The sequence below is a fragment of the Idiotropiscis lumnitzeri genome, chromosome 19 (assembly GCF_059441095.1).
Source record: "Idiotropiscis lumnitzeri isolate Australia: NSW breed Sydney's pygmy pipehorse chromosome 19, RoL_Ilum_1.0, whole genome shotgun sequence".
Classification (NCBI taxonomy): domain Eukaryota; kingdom Metazoa; phylum Chordata; class Actinopteri; order Syngnathiformes; family Syngnathidae; genus Idiotropiscis; species Idiotropiscis lumnitzeri.
The window spans coordinates 13,653,663-13,672,989 of NC_142409.1; the positions used below are offsets into that span (position 1 = coordinate 13,653,663).

Here is a 19,327-nt window from a genome sequence, read left to right on the forward strand (position 1 = left end):
CGTGACGGGTGCGCAGCGCATCCATCAGCGCAATATAAAAGATTGAAGATTAATCCGTGCAAAACTGCTTGAAAGTTTATGATCCTTCCACACACTTAATAAAAAAAAAAAAAATGCTGAACGTTGGAAAGTTGGGATTGGACGATGGAAGAGATCAAAATGATTGCGTCATGTTGAGAAAACAAGAATCATTTTGTTACGTTCGGTGTGCATAAAAGAAAAGATTTATGAAGCGTGACACTTTGAAGACGAGGAAGTAAATGAATAAAATCATTTACTGATGAGATCAATGCATGAAATTGTTCCCTCGTGAGCTCATTTCATCTTCCAGTCCGGTTTGGGCGCATTTTGAACTGAAGTGTAAAGGGAGGGGGAAACTTGTGCATCTATCGAATTGGACGGATGCAGTCCTGGTGATCCAAACGCACATCACATCATTTGTTTCACGACGAAAGAACGGGACGGCAAAGCCAGAGGTAAGCGGCTCATTAATTCCGGCTGTCATGGTTTAGTGTTTAAAAAAGGAAAAGAATCGAAGTGAGAAAATGTCATCTCAAAAGTGAAACAAAAGCAAATTTCTAGACTGTCTATCAGTCCAGCAACCGGACGAGCATTGAAAACTCAAACTACTGCCAGTTGAGGACGTGCGACTGCAAGCGGCTCGGATAATGAAAGGAATCCGTCTTTGTGGCTAAAACATTCGTTGGAAAGCAACAAGGTCGTTGTATAGTAAGACGTATTTTTTGTTTGTTTGTTGTCAAACGGTGCCACATTAAATTGAATGGATAATTTCATATTTTGAAATCCTTCCATCAGACCCGAACAAACGTGATTCTGATTGGCAAGTCGGCTAAATCCCTCCCAGCCCAAATCCCCACTAAAATGTAAAAGTGGCCCCAAAAAGTTGTCGAAGCCTCGTCTCCCACAAACCTTCCTCTCTGGGAATAATATTCCAGGAAGTGACGGCGGTGATCTTTGATAAGCTTCAATGACAGCAGCTCATTGTTGGATAACATATTGATTTACTCATTAAACGGCCGCTAATCAGTTGGGACGCTTCATAAACGAGTGCTCCTTGGTCGCCATGGCCACGTCTATACGATCCATCGTTAATGTTTGATGACGCCCGTAAAGAGGCTGGCGCACTTGGATGTGTGAGGATGGCCCAACGGGACTAGTTACTTGCACGCAAAGTGGAGGAAGAACTTGATTTTGTTTGCGCTCGTCAGTTGCGCTCGGTCGGCGACGATGGAGCGGGCTGAAGACGGCATCGCTGTGGTGGGCATCGGCTGCAACTTCCCAGGAGGTAACGGAGACACAAACAAACGCTTTTCAATTCAAATGCAATCATTTCATTGAAATTAGTTAATTGTTCAAATAAACAAGTAAGGTACATTATTTCATATAAATAAAAATATGAAGTCTAAAAAAAAAAAAGGATTCCACTTATGTAGATGACATTTTAATTGAAATTGAATATAAATGTATTTAAAAGACAATGATCGCATGCCGTGAAGAATTTGGATAAATGCCTTAAGCGTAAAATTCATCCATTTGATTGAATGAGGATTAAATTCTATTTATGTAGGCGATATAAAACGATATCATTTGATTCAATTGATATACTTTCATTTGAAAAATTCTCATAATATACAACTTTATTAATGTCGTGCATTTCACAACAGCTAATGAATTTAATTTTATTGATCACTTATTAAATTCTATGTCACAAGAATTTTTCTTGAGTGTCATAAGATGAAAAAAATAATATTCTTTAATTTTAATTATTTAGAAAATCCTTACATTTGTAATTAATATTCAAGCCGATTAAAATGTTGTTACATCCCTTAAAAAAAACAAATTATAAATCTTAAATCATTTTTTTCAAATTGATTTCATTCATTACAATTAACACGTTCAAATGAATCATTTCGAACGAGTACTTGCGTGACTATAAATATCGGAAAAAGTTGTGTCATTCTCACGTAAGAATGTGTTTTGCATGCAGGCGAGGGTCTAGAAAACTTTTGGAAGGTTCTGCTAAGCGGCCAGAACTGTTCGGTGCCGATTCCGAAGGAGCGCTTCGACTTATCCGCCTGGTATGACCCCGAAGACAACAAGGCGGGCAAATCGCGCACCGCCAACGCCGCCCTCATTGACGGGTAGGTCCAACATGTCAACGCTTCTCATTTTGACAACGGCTGCTTTATAGTCATGACTTGGTGACGCACGCAACGACTGATCAGATTTGGACCATTCCCCCGCCACAATGTTTGCAGTTTCAACCAATTTGACCACAAGTTCTTTGGCATCAGCGACAGTGAGGTCGAACAAATGGACCCCCAACAGAAGCAGCTCCTTCAGTGCGTCTACAGAGCTCTGGAAAATGCCGGCATTCCCTTGGAGAAGGCCAGCGGCACCAGAACTGGAGTGTATTTTGGTAAAAACCACATTTGGCACCGAGCGCTTAGCGTGACGACGAGAGATGAATGCTTTTTTTCTGGCAGGCCTCATGAACCGAGACTACGAAACCAACGCGGCGCACGTCCATCCGAGCGTCATCAACCACTGGACGGGGGCAGGCTTGGCCATGAGTATCGCCGCCAACCGAGTGTCGTACATCTTCAACTTCACCGGGCCGTCCTTGGCCATCGACTGCGCCTGCTCATCCTCCTTGGTGGCGCTCCATCTGGCGTGCCAGGCCATCAAACAAGGTGCTCCGATGCGCCATCCGCTCTTGAGAAGAAAACAAAAGGTTCGAAAAGGTCCTCGTGTGTGCCGTCTCGTCAGGGGACTGCGACATGGCGGTGTGCGGTGGCGTCAATTGCATCATCGAGCCCAGAGTCTTTGTGGCGCTCAGCAAGGCCAAGATGATTTCCCCGGACGGGACCAGCAAGCCTTTCTCAAACAAGGCCGACGGTTATGGCAGAGGCGAAGGATGTGGTGTGGTTCTCCTCAAACCATTGAGCAAGGTAACGCGATTTTCTAGAGCTTTAAAGACTGGCAAGACTCAAATTTACGTTCACTTTGTATTTATGATCTTCAACTTGACTTGAGCAATTTACATTTGAAACTTGGCATCATAACGCAAGATAGCGACTGCAAAGTGACTCCTGTCCTGCAACCGAGCAACATTCGATGACTTAACATCAAAGTGACTTGCTTTTGCCATCGTAACTTCCCAATTGCTATCAAATTTAAGACTTGAAACTCAGGCCCACCCCCTCTGCTACATTCTCTGTATTCTTCACATGAAATGAATGCAATCATCCTGGCAATGGCGCCTTCAGTTTCCTCATATACTTGTGGTACCTCGACAGGCCTTACAAGACCAGGACCACGTCTGGGGACTCATCAGCAAAACCGCTGTCAACCAAGACGGACGCTCCGTGTCGCCAATCACCAAGCCCTCCATGACTCAGCAGGAGGAGCTTCTGCGCACGATCTACTCTGACCGTGACCTCGCCAACGTCCAGTACATCGAGGCTCACGGCACCGGAACGCCAGTCGGAGACCCAACGGAGGCAGCGAGCCTCTCCAATGTCATCGCCAAAATCCGAGCTTCAGGTACAGAGACACTGCGGATTGGCTCGGTCAAGAGCAATATCGGACACACGGAATCTGCCGCGGGAGTGGCCGGCCTAATCAAGGTGCTCCTCATGATGAAGCACGGCACCATTGTTCCTTCCGTTTTCTTCTCTGAGGAGACGGCCAGTGTGGACTTCGAGGCTCTGAATATGCAAGTTCCTACAGAGGTCGAAAGGTGGGAAGCAAGCGGTGAACGGATGGCGGGAATCAACAATTTTGGCTTTGGGGGTACAAACGCTCACGCGATTGTCACCCAGTACAAGCAGTCGCATGGAATGAACAAAGACGATCGCAGGAAGATGAAATATTTTGTCATGTCGGCAAATTCCCCAAAATCACTCACTCTCACGCTAGAAGACACCATTCGACGTCTGGAGAACAACATTGATCTTGATCCTCTTTTGTACACAGCGGCCTGTCGGAGGAGCCACCTCAAACACAAATACAGACAGGCCTCTGTGGTTTCATCCATCACGGACCTCAAAGAGAAACTCCAAGCTGCTGTGAACAAAAATACAACAAGCCCGTCGCTCCACGATCCAAAGTTAGTGTTTGTCTTCTGCGGGAATGGCGTCACTTACCACGGAATGGGAAAGCACTTGTTCCAATCTGAGCCAGTCTTCAGAGACAAAATTGAGCAGATTTCCCGAGGCTACCAGCAGCTGAGCAGGCTCAACATCCTGGACACGCTGGAGAGCGAGAGCGAGCGGAGTGACTACAATGCTCCCGACGTGGTCCAGCCTCTCCTCTTTGCTCTGCAAGTGGCGATCGCCACCTTGCTTGCGCACTGGGGCGTCAGAGCTGACGCCGTGCTGGGACATTCTGTTGGCGAGGTAGCGGCGGCGCACTGCTCGGGCCTTCTCACCCTAGAGGACGCCCTCAAAGTCATCCACTTCCGCAGCGTTCTGCAGGGTGACGTGGCCGGGGGGAAGATGCTGGTCATCAGCAACATGGCCGTATCCGAGGTCGCGACTCTACTACCGCAATACTCTGGGAGAATTTGTCTCGCTGCATTTAACAGCCCACAGTCATGCACCCTCTCGGGGGATGCAGACGCAATCCAGAGTCTTCAGGCACAGCTGAGCAGCTCAGCCAACAGCGAGAACCTCTTCATCCGCGTTCTCGAGGTCCCCGTTGCTTACCACAGTCACATGATGGATCCAATTCTGCCCAAAATCAGGGAGGCGATTGGCTCCTTGGCGGAGAACAAGCATAGCGTGCAGTTATTCTCAACCGTGACGGGTGAGGAGGCACAGGCGGGAGATTTTTGCTCAGGTGATTATTGGGCTAGAAATGTGCGCGAGCCCGTCGCTTTCGAGCAGGCAGTCAGATCAGCCAGTCGGGGAAAGAAAAGCGCAGTTTTTGTGGAAATAGGTCCAAGACGAGCCCTCCAGAGGAACATCGTGGAAACTCTAGGAAACGACACTGCTGTCATAGCCTCGTTGCAGCCAAACAAAGACCACGAGACACTCTTGTCTGTTGTTTCCAGGCTCTTTGAGCTTGGTGTAGACATAGACTGGAACATCTTTTATGCAGGCTACGAGGCACCACCACTGCCTTTCCCGAGATACCAGTTTGATTCTTCAGACAGGGACGTCATCATCAAAGGGGCTCAGAAAACCACAGAGAGTAAACACCCTGTGCTCTGCGCCAAAGGGAATGAGAGCAACACTTTTAGCTGCGATTTGATGTCCGACTCCACCTTCTACCTGAAAGAGCACAGACACAACAAAGTACCCATCATCCCAGGGGCCTTTTATGCCGAGTTGGGCTTTGCCGCATTCATGGCCTGCACCAAACCAAAGGTCCCTCTCAACTCACTGCAGCTGAGTGTCAATTTTCACAGCCCATTTGTCATAACCCCGAACCCCCTCGAGATGAAGGTGCGGTCGGAGCGAAAAGAGAATGCGGCTAGTTTCACCGTGTTCTCCTCATTAGCCACATATGCATCAGGCATGGTTGTCTTAAAGAAAGAGCGACCAGTCGAAGAGCAGCGCATTGACCTGAACAGCATCTACAAAAGATGCACATCTGTGGTGACTTATCAGGAGTTTTACGGTTACCTCGCCCAAGGAGGCTTTCAGTATGGCGAGGTCTTCACAAATAAGGCGAACGTACACTATGGGGAAGATCTGAAAGAGGCTTTTGCCATGATCACAGTTCCAGAGGCACTACGGCCACAGCTGCACGACTACTATGTTCATCCAGTTGTGCTGGACTTCCTCATGCAGCTTCTCCCCGTCACAGTAGAACACATTTTTGCCGGGCGACCAGGATTTCCTGCCAAGATTGGAAGCCTGACCGTGTTGGAACCCTTACAAGAGGAGATGACTGTCTACTTGAGGGCAACCGATATTGGTACAGACCATTTTGAGGTCTGCGGATGCTTTGCTGATCGACATGGTCGCACCTTGCTTGAGGTTAAGCATGTGTTGATCAAATACCTAGGCAGTCGCTCTCATGTGGTTGAGGAGTACTTTTACCATAATGACTTTAGTGTCATCCCCGAGGGCATCACTAATGATCCACCTCCGAAGGCCTTAGTCTTTGCTGACCATATAGGGATCGCAAAAGCCCTCCAGCCCCACTTGGACTCGCAATCTCACTACATTTCAGTCACACATGCAAAAGAGATCTTGAGCCATGGATTTCCATTCCTCTTGGCAAACCTCAAAATCACAGACATTAAGGAGAACTTTGATCAGGTCTTGTTCTTGTGGGGCAAAGAAAAACTAAACTCGTTCAAGCCTGACAATGTCCTGCAGAATCTGGCAAGTTGCTGTGAAATATTTCGCCAGGTAGTGCTCGAGCTGAAGCGAATCCACTTCCGCAATTCCATCCGAGCCGTAACCTACTGTTCCTCCGAGTTCACAGTTGACCACGTCAATCCAGGCTTTGCCATTGTAGGCATGACAAGGTCCCTTGCTGCAGAAATAGCCGAGCTGTCATTCCAATTGGTTGACATTAGCTCCATCAGTGAAAAGGACATTGCAGCTCTGTCCGAGGTCCTACGAGCCTATCCTTGCAGCAAGTACCCAGAACTGGTGGTCAGAGATGGGGCAATTTTAAAACCTTCCATTGCACGGACCCCACCGGAACCAACTGACATTTCCGAAGACACTTTTGTGTCTGACTCATCGGAACCGTGCATCCTTCAGACGGCGAACGCTTTTAAAATGAGTCACTTGAGTGCCGTTCATGTCCATGCCGACGTCGAGCAAATGGGCGACACGTCCGTTGAAATTATGCCCACAAAGTTGTGCGTCCATTCATCAGAGTACTTCCCTGTGAGTGCCGCACATCTGAACTTTGGCCAGACGTTGTACTGGAACAAGTATTCCTCACAGAACCACAAGCTACTCATGCTTGACTTTGGTGGAATTGTGACTAAGGTGGGAAAGGATGTCAGAAATTTGAAAGTGGGAGATTCTGTGGCTTCCTGCTACCCCGTGGCCGCAGCCAGCAGGATCAGAGTTCCACAGAATGTGTGTTACACAACCAAACAACTCCCTTTCCTTCAAACAACACCTTGCGTCTCCTTCTTTGTGCTGGCCAGGGAAATACTATGTCGGGTCTTGCCAAAAGGCAGACATCATCTTGGCATTGTATCTCCTGTTCCTGATTCCGTCCTGGTAAAGGTTTTGACAATTGCCTCTCAAAGGTCTGGGTGTGACGTGATGGTTGGGACGCACGGCTCTTTTAAAGACGCCCATCAAATTGACGCATTCATAGTCCTGCCGCCATACAACAAAACTGTGATCCAAGAACTCTGCAACCTCAGTGATGTCAAGAATGTTGTCCTTGTTCGAGGATATCACACACAGCACTTGATGAGGGATGAGCAGGATGAGCTCCAGAGTGTAAAGGAAAGCGTCCATGTGCAAAGAATTGACATTCCGAGCATTTTGCAAAAAGGATCCCTGGGTGCTCGAAGGCTACGTGTTTATCACTGGCTTAAGTCCCTCAACCTGAACAAGAAGTTCTGCCTCGCAAGCTTCACTTTTCAGTCGATCACATCTGACAAGATCCAAAGCCTTTCCTCAGAAAAGCAGCCAGAATCCTACTTCCATGCACAAAAACTGGCTGTTGCGGCCCTGGAAAAAGGTCAGACGGCAGCAACATCAAACATTCCACTTCTGTGCTCCAAAAAGCAGCTTTTCCGAAAGAGATCAGTGTACATTGTGGCAGGTGGTCTGACCGGACTGGGCTTTGAAACGGTAAAGTTCATCTCACAAAAGGGTGGCGAGGTTGTCGTCACGCTCTCCAGGAGCAAGCCCTCAGCACAAGGGCAGCAGGAGATCCAAAACATCGAGAAGCAGTGTGGGAACACTGTTGTCAGCATGCAGTGTGACATTGCCGTGAGCGAGCAAGTGCACGAGGTTGTCCGCGACATCCAGCTCAAGTTCAAAGGTTATCCAATCAGAGGTGTGTTTCACAGTGCGGTGGTTTTGCATGACGCGTTGATCGAGTCCCTTGACAGATCCATCTATGAGGATGTTCTCAAGCCAAAAGTCAACGGTGTGCTCAATCTGCACAACGCAACGTTGAGCTGCCACTTGGATTTCTTTGTTTGTTATTCGTCCATATCGGCCTTTCTGGGAAACGCGTCACAAACAAACTACGCAGCGGCAAACACATTCTTGGACTTGTTCTGCCACTACAGGCGCAAGCTCGGCCTGCCGGCGCAGTCGATCAACTGGGGAGCACTGAACCTGGGCCTCCTGTTGAACAAAGAGATGTTCCATCGTTTCCTGGAGGCCAAGGGGATGATGGTGCTCACGGTGGCCGAGATCCACAAAAGTCTGGAGCAATGCTTGCTGCTCAACAGACCACAACAGGCCATTTGCCGCTTCCACTTTCGCAACATCCGCTTTAACGTCCTCTCGCAAAACGTCGCTCTCACCCTGCGGCTGTCCGCGCTGGTGGAGCAAGCCCTCCGAAAGTCCACAGAGTCGAATTCTCAAAGCAAAAACACAGAAGAGGTGCCGGCCAGAGATTATGTCGTGTCGCTGCTTAGCAAAACGGTTGGCGTGGACATGAGCGAACTGAAAGATGACACGCCGCTTTCCTCTCTCGGCACGGACTCCATGCAGGCCATGACGTTGCAAAACCTCATCTATCAGGACCGAGGCGTCAATGTGCCCCTCGTCAAACTTTTGGATCCCAACGCCACGCTCGCCACCGTGGTGGCCATCCTGAATGAGGGCCGCGACTGCGGAACTAACGAGCCAAACACTTTTTCAACCGATAATGCTAGCACGGTCTCGACCAGATTTTAAGCAAGATCCCTGCAGATCTTCGATACAAGGAGAATTCCATCCTTGGCCATGCTCATAACTCACATCATTTATACTTAAAAAAAAAAAAACTACATCATCGTACCACGTAGAAGTACCAAAGGAAGTCATTTATGACTTTTAGTATGAAGTGTCTTCTGACTGGTGTCGTTTTTTTGCAAACATTTTCTTCAGCAGCTTTTGCAGAGGACATTTGAAAACAAGGTTTATGATTATTTTGTGTTGACATGATGATCTCATTGTTGCAAGGAGAAATGAAGATAATACTGATATCCTTTGATTTTTTTTTTTTTAAGAGCTGTTCATCAATCTCGCAGTCCAAAGGTGATCTTTCTTATCGCTTTATGAGGATTATTAAACTAAGTATGTCTAATGGAATGGGATGGAACGTACACTTTATTAAATTACGGTGGGAGTGACGCAACACCGTGTGGCACATGCAACCTGCCTGATTTCAAATAGCGTTTGGTTCATGTTGATTAGCAAACGCTCGTTTGCTGCAATGACCAACGTCTGCGACCGAGCGCGACTTCTGCCATCATTCTTGTCAGATTGTGATGCGAATAATATGCGTTCACTTTTGCTGTATTTGGTTTCTTAAGTTGTTATTTGTCATCCATTTGTTGCTTGTATAATTGGCGCATGTTTGGCATTTTTTAAAGCTATTTTTCCTCAAATTAAAAACACAAGTGTATATATTTTATGAGTTTTATTTTATTCAATGACATGAACTCCACCTTCCCAAACAAAACAAAAAAACGCAATGACTATTTAACTATTTGCTGTTGACTCATACAGACAAGTTCAGAAATGAACGGCTTTACTTTGGCAAGTGTCACTCTTATCATTTTCACAAGTTTTCTCATTCTTCATTTTTGTATCGACCAGCCGCAAAAAGGATCACTCGGAAAATCGTAACATTGCAAAATGTTGGAACAAATGGGGATGCAGCCGTAGATTGTAGATTGTGGAATCCGTTCGTAAGAGTGCATGACTTGATTACTTTGAGTCCCAAAATCTCACAGTCATCATTGAGGATTGATTGGGCTTGGAAACGAACTATTTTCTTTGCATAGTCGGCGAGAGCTACGAGGAATGCAAAGTGATCAATGCCCAAGATGGAGCACCACTTTCGCCATCATTCCCGTGTTGTGTTTGTTGCCGACGACGCAGCGTCTCAATAAAAACACTCAACAATCAACCTGCGTGTCTGCGTTCTAATTGAAGCAACGACGCCATTCGACTGCATTTCGTCACATTCTGACGAGGGACCCAGCACAAGACAAAATGCAGTTAAATGCAGACAAAGAGAGTAACGGAATGTTCATAGACGTTTTTTTCACACATCAAAGACAAAACAATTCGCGTGCTCAATAAATGACTTAAGCGTCAGTCGCGTTTGGACAGAAAAGCGTTCAAGCTCTTTTTATTACCATTAAAGGTTAGGAGAGGAGTCAACTTCTGATTGTCGTCGTCACGGTACAATTAAAGTGTTGCGCTGATAGCCGGAGTTTCGATCAGATTAAAGCGGCGTCAATGCATGATGCTAAACATTTATTTCTTCCAATCCAAATTCAGAGCCAAAGTTTCAAACCAACAGGATGGCAAAAGTGCTGCCAGGAGCACAAAAACATCGCAAAAATGTGACTCGTGCAGCAAATACGGGAAACGTGGCGCTTACACTTCATTCTAAATCTTTGCGAGACAAAAATCTTTAGTCCTCGTGAATCGCGACATTGTTATTGATGAGAAAACTTCCCAAAGTTGCCACTGTCATGTTCGGGTCCAGTATCCTGACCAATGGTACATTCACACTTGTCTTTTGAAAAATCTTATTCTGAAGCGTGACGGCCAACATGGAGTCGACGCCCAGCGCCGCCAACGTGGCGTTGTCGTCCAACTCGTCGTCGTCACCGAGGTTTCTAACGTCAGCGATGATCCTTCTCACGCTTTCAAGTGGGGGAGACGATTGCTGAACGGGCGGCTCAATGTTCCGCGCTGCCTCCACCAAGTGTGGTAGTCGTTCCCTGAGGGAGGTATTTTTGAAGTCAAACTTGCACGCGACTTGCTGAGGTCTGTTGGTGAGAAGGACCTTGGCGAGAACTTTGTGAATCTCCCCCACGTCCATGAGCATCATGCCTTTGCTCTCCAGGTGTTTTTGGACATGTTTTTTGTTGACCAGCAGGCCGAGGTTCAGAGGACCCCAGTTGATGGACTGTGCGGCCAGACCGAGGTTCCTCCGGTAAAGACAAAAGGCGTCGAGGAACGAATTGGCGGCTGCATAGTTGGACTGCGACTCGTTGCCAAGAAGCGACGAGATGGACGAGTAGCACACAAAGAAGTCGAGCTTCTCGTGAAGCGTGGCACTGTGAAGATTCAGGGCGCCACTCACTTTGGGCTGGAGAACCTTTTGCAGGAGGGACGCATCGAGAATTTCGATGGGCGCGTCGTGGAGCACTGCGGCGCTGTGAAAAACGCCTTTGATGGGACAACGACGCAATCTCATTTCCGTGGTTGCGATGGCATCCGCCACTTGCTGCAATACCGAAACATCACACTGGAAGTTCAAAATGGTGACGTTGTACCGCTTCTGGATGAGATCCAGTTCAGAAAGCATTTCGTGCGTTGGAATGCGTCGCGACAGCGTCACCACGCAACCACCGCCGTTGCCAGCAATGAACTTAACTGTCTCGAAACCCAAACCGGTAAGGCCTCCGGTTACGATATAAGTGGAGTGTTTTTTAAAGAGTTGTCTCGGTTTGCTCAGAAGCACAATGTCTGACAACTGGCAGTTCGGCGTTCTCTGATCCAAAAGCATTTGGCGCACTGTCTTTATGGCAAAGTACGACTTGACCGCCTGAGCTTTTGCTGCGCTTGAGATCTGAAACGTATCCCTTTTAATAGGCAGAGACGCTCGGTCAAAGCCAAGCGCGGTGAGCCACTTGAAGATGGACCCTCCTTGCGCCTTGAGGTAAACTTTTTGAAGAACATGAGTCACATGGAGAACATGCAGGTGAAGGAAGTCGCTTGTGAATCTGTTAGTCCAGCTTGGGGATGACTGGTGAGTGCCGCACACAAACACAACATGTCGCTCATGGCCGTCATCTTCACTTAAGTCTTGCCAAGAGTTGCCATACGGCGGCAGGAAGACAAAGGCTCGGAATAGATCAGGGCTTGGATCTTGCGTTGAAAAATGGGCCAAACAGGACACATTCCAGCCTGCCCTGTTTGCTGTCAACGCTAGAACTTTTGTGAATATAGAAGCTAAATCTGGAGTGATGATGGCCATTTTTTTCTGTTGTTGTGGTTTCACAGATGGAAGAGTACGTTCTAGAAGCTCCCATGCTAAGATGAAGAAGGACATGCTCGGACATTCTTCCAGGAATGGAAGTTTGTTGATGTCGTAACACACAGAATCCGGAACGACGACCCTTGTCGCTGTTGCCGACGGGTAACATGTCGCGATACGGTCGCCCACTCTTAGGCTCCGAACGTCTTTGCCGACAGCGGTCACGATGCCGCTGAAGTCGAGAGCCAGCAGTGTGTGGTCGTGTGCGGTGGGATTGTTCCAATACAATGTTTTTCCAAAATGCAGCTGTGAAAGTGTCACAGGGAAGTAATCGGATGAATGGACACACATGTGTGTTAACTGAACCTCAACTGATTTATTCGGAACTATGTCGTCATTTGCGTCATTGGCGGTGGCAGACAAACCTTCCACTCTGTAAGGGTGTTTGGTCTGCAGAACAAAATCTCGCACTGATTGAATGTCACCCTTAAATGATACTCTGTCCACTAAGTGCGTACGTGTCATCTTTGTTGTGGCTGCCTGTCCTTGACCAACAATGACTTCAAATTCCTTGCAAGAGTTAATGACACCGACTAAAGAGTCAATGTCCATTCTGGTTAGAGACATCAGGTCAATGAGCTGGAAAGAGATACTCGGCACCTCTGCCGCACAAGCCCTCATCATACCTGACAGCACAAAACCAGAACTCACACAGTCTACAATCATCTCTGTGGACCGGTAGGTTATAACACGTACAGTGCAAGAATGTTGGCTCTCCTTCAAAGTTAAAAGAACCTGTCGGAAGGACTCACAGCAGGCCACCGAGCGCTCCAGTGTTCTACCAGCTGGCAAGTGACTGAGATCTTCCGCGGCCCAAATGAAGAGAACATCTCTCAAGTTGTTGCCAAGAACATCTTGGAGTCGGTCTGGTGTCCAGTGATTTCTGTCCTCCACAGAGGACGACTCTGGGTGCAAGTATGGCCCAAGTGCTTCAGCAATGCCAAGCTTGTCTGCAAAAACCAACGCCCTTATCTTCTTGTCACAATTCAGCTTGTCTGTGATGGGAAGGATTTCACGATGGAAAAACACCGATTGCGGAGCAGGCAAACCACCACCCAAAAACGCGATCCCTACCTCTTTAAGTTCCACCAGTACTTTCCCATCTTTGGTCGCAAAGCAACCACACAATTTCAGGGAGTCTGGCTTCTCTTCAGTTACACGCATGTAAATAAACATCTCCTGTTGTGGTGGTCCTGAAATGACAATGCTGCCAATAGACGAGGGGAATCCCTGCTTGACGGAGAGACACCTCATGGCTTCAACAGCGGTCATTTGCAAGAAATAGTCCAACAGCACAGGATGGATGAAGTAGTCGTGAAGATGCTTCAAGAGTTCTTTCGGGACGTGGATTGCTGCCACAGCCTCTTTAAATTCATCACCAAAATGCACATTGTCCAGCTGCTTGAAAACAGAGCCATAATCAAATCCCGCTCTGGAAAGAATGGAGTAAAATTCTCTAGTTGTGACAATCAAACTGCACCTTTTAAAGATTCCTTCCAGGGAAATACTTGGTTCCTCAAATACAACCGGTCCATCGGTGCACCTGAAGGTACCGGAGGCGTGAGTGGCAGCAGCGGAGTTTATTGTAAAGACACCATTCGTTTCTTCAAGCCTCACTTTCAATTGGTGATTGTTGGTAATAAGCAGCTTGTGGAACGTCACACTGAGCCGCATGGAGGAGATGGGCCTCTTGGGTTTTAAATGGGCCACCACCGATGCCAAAGCCAGCTCTACGAAGAAGGCGCCGGGCACAACGGCAATGCCATTGTGTTTGTGCTCCCAGAGATACGGCAAGGTCGCCGCCGTGAGATGGCAGATGTACTCTTTGTTGTTCCTCCTTATTTGGGATATCAGCAGATGTGGTGAAGAAGAGGACAGGTCGTATCCTTGTCTGACATCCTCAAAGTACATCTCTTTCTTTGTGTTGTCAAAATGATAGACTGGGAATGCTGAGGGTGGTGTTTTATAACCTTGGTAAAGCTTCTCCCAGTGCATGTTGACACCCAGTTCGAATAGTTTCCCCACCGTCGACAAGATGGTTTCATATTCTTTTGCCGGTTGAACAGAGGAGAGAACAATAACGTCCGTTCCTAAAGTTCCGTGGATGTGTCTTTGAAGAGCCTTGCGAGGACCAATCTCCACAAAGACCATGTTTCTCTTCGACGGCTTATCCCTTGCGACAGCGCGCAGCGTTTGCTCCAACAGAACGGGTTCCCTGATGTTCTTTGCCCAGTAGCTACCAGTTTCAAAGTTACCACACTCATACTTGTCTCCTGTCACCGTGGAAAATAGCTTGCATTCCAAGTTGTTGACAGCCAAACAACCTAAACTATTCTGAATGTCTTCAAGGATAGAATCCATTAGATGACTGTGGTAAGCGGCAGGAACATCTAAGATATGAAGAAAGATCTTCTCCTCGACATACATCTTGTTCAGTTTGTCATGAAGGACATCTACAGCATCCTCATCTCCTGACAAAGTGCAAAATTCAGGGCTGTTGAAGGCTGCCACGCAAACTCTCTTTGAGAAGTCTTGAAGGACTCTCAACACCTTTTGGACAGGTATGTTCCCCACCACAAGCATTTTGCCAACGGTGGCCCGACTTTGAAGCACACTGCGGTGGTACACCACTTTGACAGCATCTTCGAGACACAAGAGACCAGCGCAGTGAGCGGCAGCGACCTCACCTAACGAGTGTCCCAGCACCGTGTCGGGTTGGATGCCCCAGAGCTTCAATAGAGTCGCTATAGCGACCTGAACAGCAAAAAGCAGAGGCTGGACAACATCTGGCTGGCTCAGGTCATCTGTATCACATTCTCCAGAAAGCCACTGACTGATTCTTATATGTGGGTTCTTATTTTGAAAGAGAACCTCCACCTCTCGCACCTTGTCTTTGAAAAGAGGAATGGCGCTAAAGAGCTGCCTGCACATGCCTCTGAAGGCAACGCCGTTTCCACTGAACACAAACACAACCTCGACGTTTGACTTTGTCAACGCTACGTTTGCTTTCAACGAAGACGAAAGCTGATGCTGTAAATCGTCGAGGCACGACGTGACAATAGCCCGACGGTATTTGTGCTTCATGTGGCTCCGTCCACAGGTTGAGGTGTAAGATAACGTCTGCAAGTCAGCCGCTTGGGCGTCAAGAAGCCTTCTGTGGACATCAGTGAGGGATCGAATCAAGGATTTCTCAGAGGCTGCAGACGCTACAAAAAGGCTTGGACCATCTTCTGGGATGCGTGCAGGATGTTTAGTCTGCTTATACTCTCTTACAATGACGTGTGCATTTGTGCCTCCAAACCCAAAGCTATTGATCCCAGCCACCCTTTTCCACGATTCAGTGGTTCCCCACCTTTCAGATTTTGTTGGAATACTAATTCTCATGGCCTCAACGTCCATGCTCGAACAGTCTTGGGAGTAGAAAACTGACGGAACAAATGTCCGGTGCTTCATCATGAGGAGCACTTTGATAAGTCCCGCCACACCGGCCGCAGATTCTGTGTGTCCGATATTTCCCTTCACGGAGCCGATGCGCAGAGTGTCGGCAACACCATATCTGGATTTGGAGACGACATTTGAGATGCTCGTTGCCTCTGTCAGATCTCCAACAGGGGTTCCGGTTCCATGTGCCTCAATGTACTGGACATGGGCGAGCTCACACTTGGAGTAGATTTGTTGCAGCAGCTTCTCTTGTTGATGCAAGGATGGCTTGGTGATGGGTGACTCAGAATGTCCATCTTGGTTGATGGCCGTTTTGGCGATGACGCCCCAGATTTTGTTGCAGTCTTGTACCGCCTGTAAATGACACAATGCTAAATCCTGTCTGGCATTTAGATTCTGATCATCTGAAAGAGATGAATGGCGGCAACTGGACTCTCCTTGGTTGTTGAACATATTTTGCTCCAACCGCACTTGGCAACAATGAACAACAACCCCCATGTGAACGACATCTGTTGACACCCATCAGAGACACAAATAGGAAAAAACTTCACCCCTAAGATTTCAAACAGAAGAACCTCTTCTGAAAAACGCGATCTGTCAACAACCAACAAGAGTCCTTTTCCTCCGTTCATCTTTCGTGGCTTAAGCATTCTTGGTACATCCCTCGAGCAATCATCCAAAAAGGATTTCAAGGACAATATTTTCATCACTCTGTGCATGGGGCGTCTTTTATTCATGGTCAAAATGAATAAGCGGGCGACAAAGCAAAAGTGACGACTCCCAACCAGGATCCACAGCTCGCAAAGAAAATATTTTGACCTGAGACATTGGACAGAAAAGAGTCGAAGTCCTAAATATGACTAACGGAAGAATTCCATCTTCCGTAAGAATATTTTCATAATTGTGTTCATGGTCTGATTAATGCTGGACACGAGAAGCTGATTAAAAGATTAAAAAGCTTGACGAGGAAGCAGGTCTGCTCTTTGACTAGTCTTGTTTCACGCTGTTGTATTTTACTCAGGTTTTTCAAATGTTAATACATTTATGCTCATCTATTATTTTGGAATGGCTAAAAGTGAAGCAAATCTACGAGTAAAGGCAAAAGAAAGCGTATTCAAAACTCACATTTTTGAGCGGCTTGAGAAGAACGACGCCGCAGCCCTCGCCTCTGCCGTAGCCGTCGGCTCGGCCGGAGAAGGGCTTGCTGGTGCCTTCAGGTGAAATCATCCTGGCCTTGCTGAGGGCCACAAACACTCGAGGCTCCAAAATGCAGTTGACTCCTCCGCACAGTGCCATCTCGCAGTCACCTGGTCACACAGGTGGAAAATGGACAAGAGCAATCGCTCCAAAAGAACTGATTCTTTGAATTAAGTTGAAGTGAAAAAGCACGTGGGATATCTCATGTCGAAAAAAAATACTCTGACAAACTGGCTGCAAAAGAGAGTTTTTCTCCATCGAGCATACCTTGTCTTATGGCCTGGCACGCGACATGCAGCGCGACCAGGGAGGAGGAGCATGCACTGTCCACGGCAAACGACGGCCCGGTCAGATTGAAGACAAAAGAGATCCTGTTGGCCGCCAGGCTCGTGGCCGTCCCCGTGGCGTTGTAGTGACTGATGGAGGCGGGGCTGTTATTTCGCAGCATCTCGTAGTCTCGGTTCATCAGACCTGCCACGCAGACAGGTCGGTCGTTCAATTGACGCACGGGAATGAAAATGCTTCATTGGGCCTGTTTTCATTTGGGTTGTACTCAATTTTGTTGGCAGAGGTTTGGATACTAATAGTTGCGTGTCAGGTTACACACGAGCATTAAACTATTTTGTCGCTTTTGTCTACCGCCTGTGTGAGTCACATGAGCGACTTGGTGTGGTCACCGATATAAACTCCAGTTGTGCTCCCACTGATGCCCTCCATGGGGATGCCGGCGTCCTCCAAGGCCCTGAAGGTGCACTGAAGGAGCAGTTTGTGCTGAGGGTCCAGGACGTCTGCCTCGGCCTCGGCCATGCCAAAAAAATTGGGGTCAAACTCGTTAAACCTGAAACGGACACCGACATCATTTGACATCATCGACAGCACTCTGCAAAATCTGGTGGACAATCAAGAGCAAATGTAAATAATAAACAGCAATGTCAAAAGATATATATTTGAGATGGAAAATGAAATATGAATTCATTAGTCAGGGGTGACAATATAAAGCCACGTGTCAGGTTGAAAGATGGTTTGAATTTTGGGTCAATGTGGGCGAAGTTGAGGTGAGTGACATCATACAAAACATTTGAATCATGTGATTTCTCTCAACGAACAATGGGAATTATTCTGCTTACCCATCTATAAGAGCAGCTTTGGTGGTTTGCGTCTTTCCGGGTGCGCTGCCATCGGGATCAAACCAGGAATCCCCGTCAAACCTTTCGGCCGGAATATCCGCAACACAGTTTTCTCCGGCTGAGAGAACCCTCCAAAAATTATCCAGTCCTTCACCTAAAAACCACGACAACAGATAAAGCAAGAACAAAAACATCAACCCGCAGTACAGATTTATTGGCTTTTAATACCCGGTTATCGACCCAATTTGATTTTTTTTTTCCCAAGAAAATGCTTTTGTTCCTACTAATACAGGATAAAGTTTGAACTGATGTAAATTCTTGTCATTGGAAGAAAATCTCCAGACTTTTGATAGCGAACAAGGGCGCTTTCTCTGCTTATACAAAAATGTAATTCGACTCCATGGAATGCAGAGCGTGGTATTTCCACTCATGAAAATTGCGATTGTCAATTCACAATTGGAATCCCAAATACAACACAACTTGATCTAAAGAGCGCAGTTCACAACAAAACGGGGCTCTTTAATCCTGTTCCTCGAGGTCCGCTGTCCTGCCAGTTCTCCATCGCTCGGGACCGCAACACACCCGATTCAAATGATCAGGATCGTCATCAAGCAGCAGCGGTCTTTGCTGATTATCGGCAAAGATGATCAGGTGTCTCGCTGCACGCAGTGATGGACTGCGGACCTCGAGGAACAGGATTGAAGATTAACATCCCATCTAACCAAGGTCAGTAAAAAATCCAAATGTTGCCACTTTTCTTTTATGACAGTGCAGATCAGACAACCCGATGCTGGACATAATCATTTTCAATGATTGTCTTGCTTCTTGCAATCATGCCATTAGGCTAGGAAAAATAATATCAATCAATTTCAGTCGGCCAAAATTGGCCATTTTGAAGCCAAAATGCACAATTTGATGTCAACGGTGTGAGTTGATCCATATTAGGAGCGGAAGGTACAAAATTCACAATGAGACAAAAATGTCCACCTTTGAGTCGTTTCCTATAATTTGCAATAACACGGCCCAAAAAGGAGGAAACAAAACCGTCCACGTACCTCCGGGGAAATTGCATCCAATCCCAATGACTGCGACATCATCTTCTGCATCCATTCGGTTCTTTTTTTCATGCGAAGCGTCAATGTTCATGTCAGAAGAAGTGCGCTTTTTCCACTTATAAACACTCAAGGGGAGGGGCAAGCAAAGAGAAGGCAACATTGTCTCGTGTGACAGTGGAACTAATTGCAGGTTCAACAATGACAGTCAATTACCTGGAGTTGAGGAAACCTTCAATTCAAAATGAACAACCATCGTCAGTTGGACTAAGAGTG

At 47.1% G+C, this 19,327-nt stretch overlaps 2 protein-coding genes across 2 annotated transcripts; one reads left to right on the forward strand and one right to left on the reverse strand.

The window, feature by feature from the left end:
• Window positions 1-388: 388 nt before the first annotated feature.
• Window positions 389-9,583, forward strand: LOC148318706 (uncharacterized). The gene is made up of 7 exons (XM_088282526.1): window positions 389-476; window positions 1,230-1,306; window positions 2,009-2,162; window positions 2,280-2,440; window positions 2,508-2,714; window positions 2,791-2,972; window positions 3,321-9,583. Exons 2-7 carry the CDS (start codon window positions 1,249-1,251, stop codon window positions 8,865-8,867), a joined length of 6,309 nt encoding a protein of 2,102 aa, XP_088138652.1. The 5' UTR covers window positions 389-476; window positions 1,230-1,248; the 3' UTR covers window positions 8,868-9,583.
• On the reverse strand, window positions 9,407-19,316 carry pks1 (polyketide synthase 1). The gene is made up of 6 exons (XM_088282527.1): window positions 19,055-19,316; window positions 18,000-18,153; window positions 17,550-17,710; window positions 17,140-17,343; window positions 16,801-16,982; window positions 9,407-16,029 (listed from the first exon to the last, which is right to left on the reverse strand). Exons 1-6 carry the CDS (start codon window positions 19,212-19,214, stop codon window positions 10,600-10,602), a joined length of 6,291 nt encoding a protein of 2,096 aa, XP_088138653.1. The 5' UTR covers window positions 19,215-19,316; the 3' UTR covers window positions 9,407-10,599.
• Window positions 19,317-19,327: the final 11 nt, after the last annotated feature.

Bases quoted from the DNA above. Each gene is read 5' to 3' on its own strand.
- pks1 (XM_088282527.1), bottom strand. From the start codon at position 19,214: ATGTTGCCTTCTCTTTGCTTGCCCCTCCCCTTGAGTGTTTATAAGTGG. The intron at 17,711-17,999 runs GTAAGCAGAATA...TGTCCGTTTCAG, and splicing joins AAAGCTGCTCTTATAGATGG to GTTTAACGAGTTTGACCCCA. The intron at 16,983-17,139 runs GTATGCTCGATG...CTGTGTGACCAG, and splicing joins GTGCCAGGCCATAAGACAAG to GTGACTGCGAGATGGCACTG.
- LOC148318706 (XM_088282526.1), top strand. From the start codon at position 1,249: ATGGAGCGGGCTGAAGACGGCATCGCTGTGGTGGGCATCGGCTGCAAC. The intron at 1,307-2,008 runs GTAACGGAGACA...TTTTGCATGCAG, and splicing joins CGGCTGCAACTTCCCAGGAG to GCGAGGGTCTAGAAAACTTT. The intron at 2,163-2,279 runs GTAGGTCCAACA...CAATGTTTGCAG, and splicing joins AACGCCGCCCTCATTGACGG to TTTCAACCAATTTGACCACA.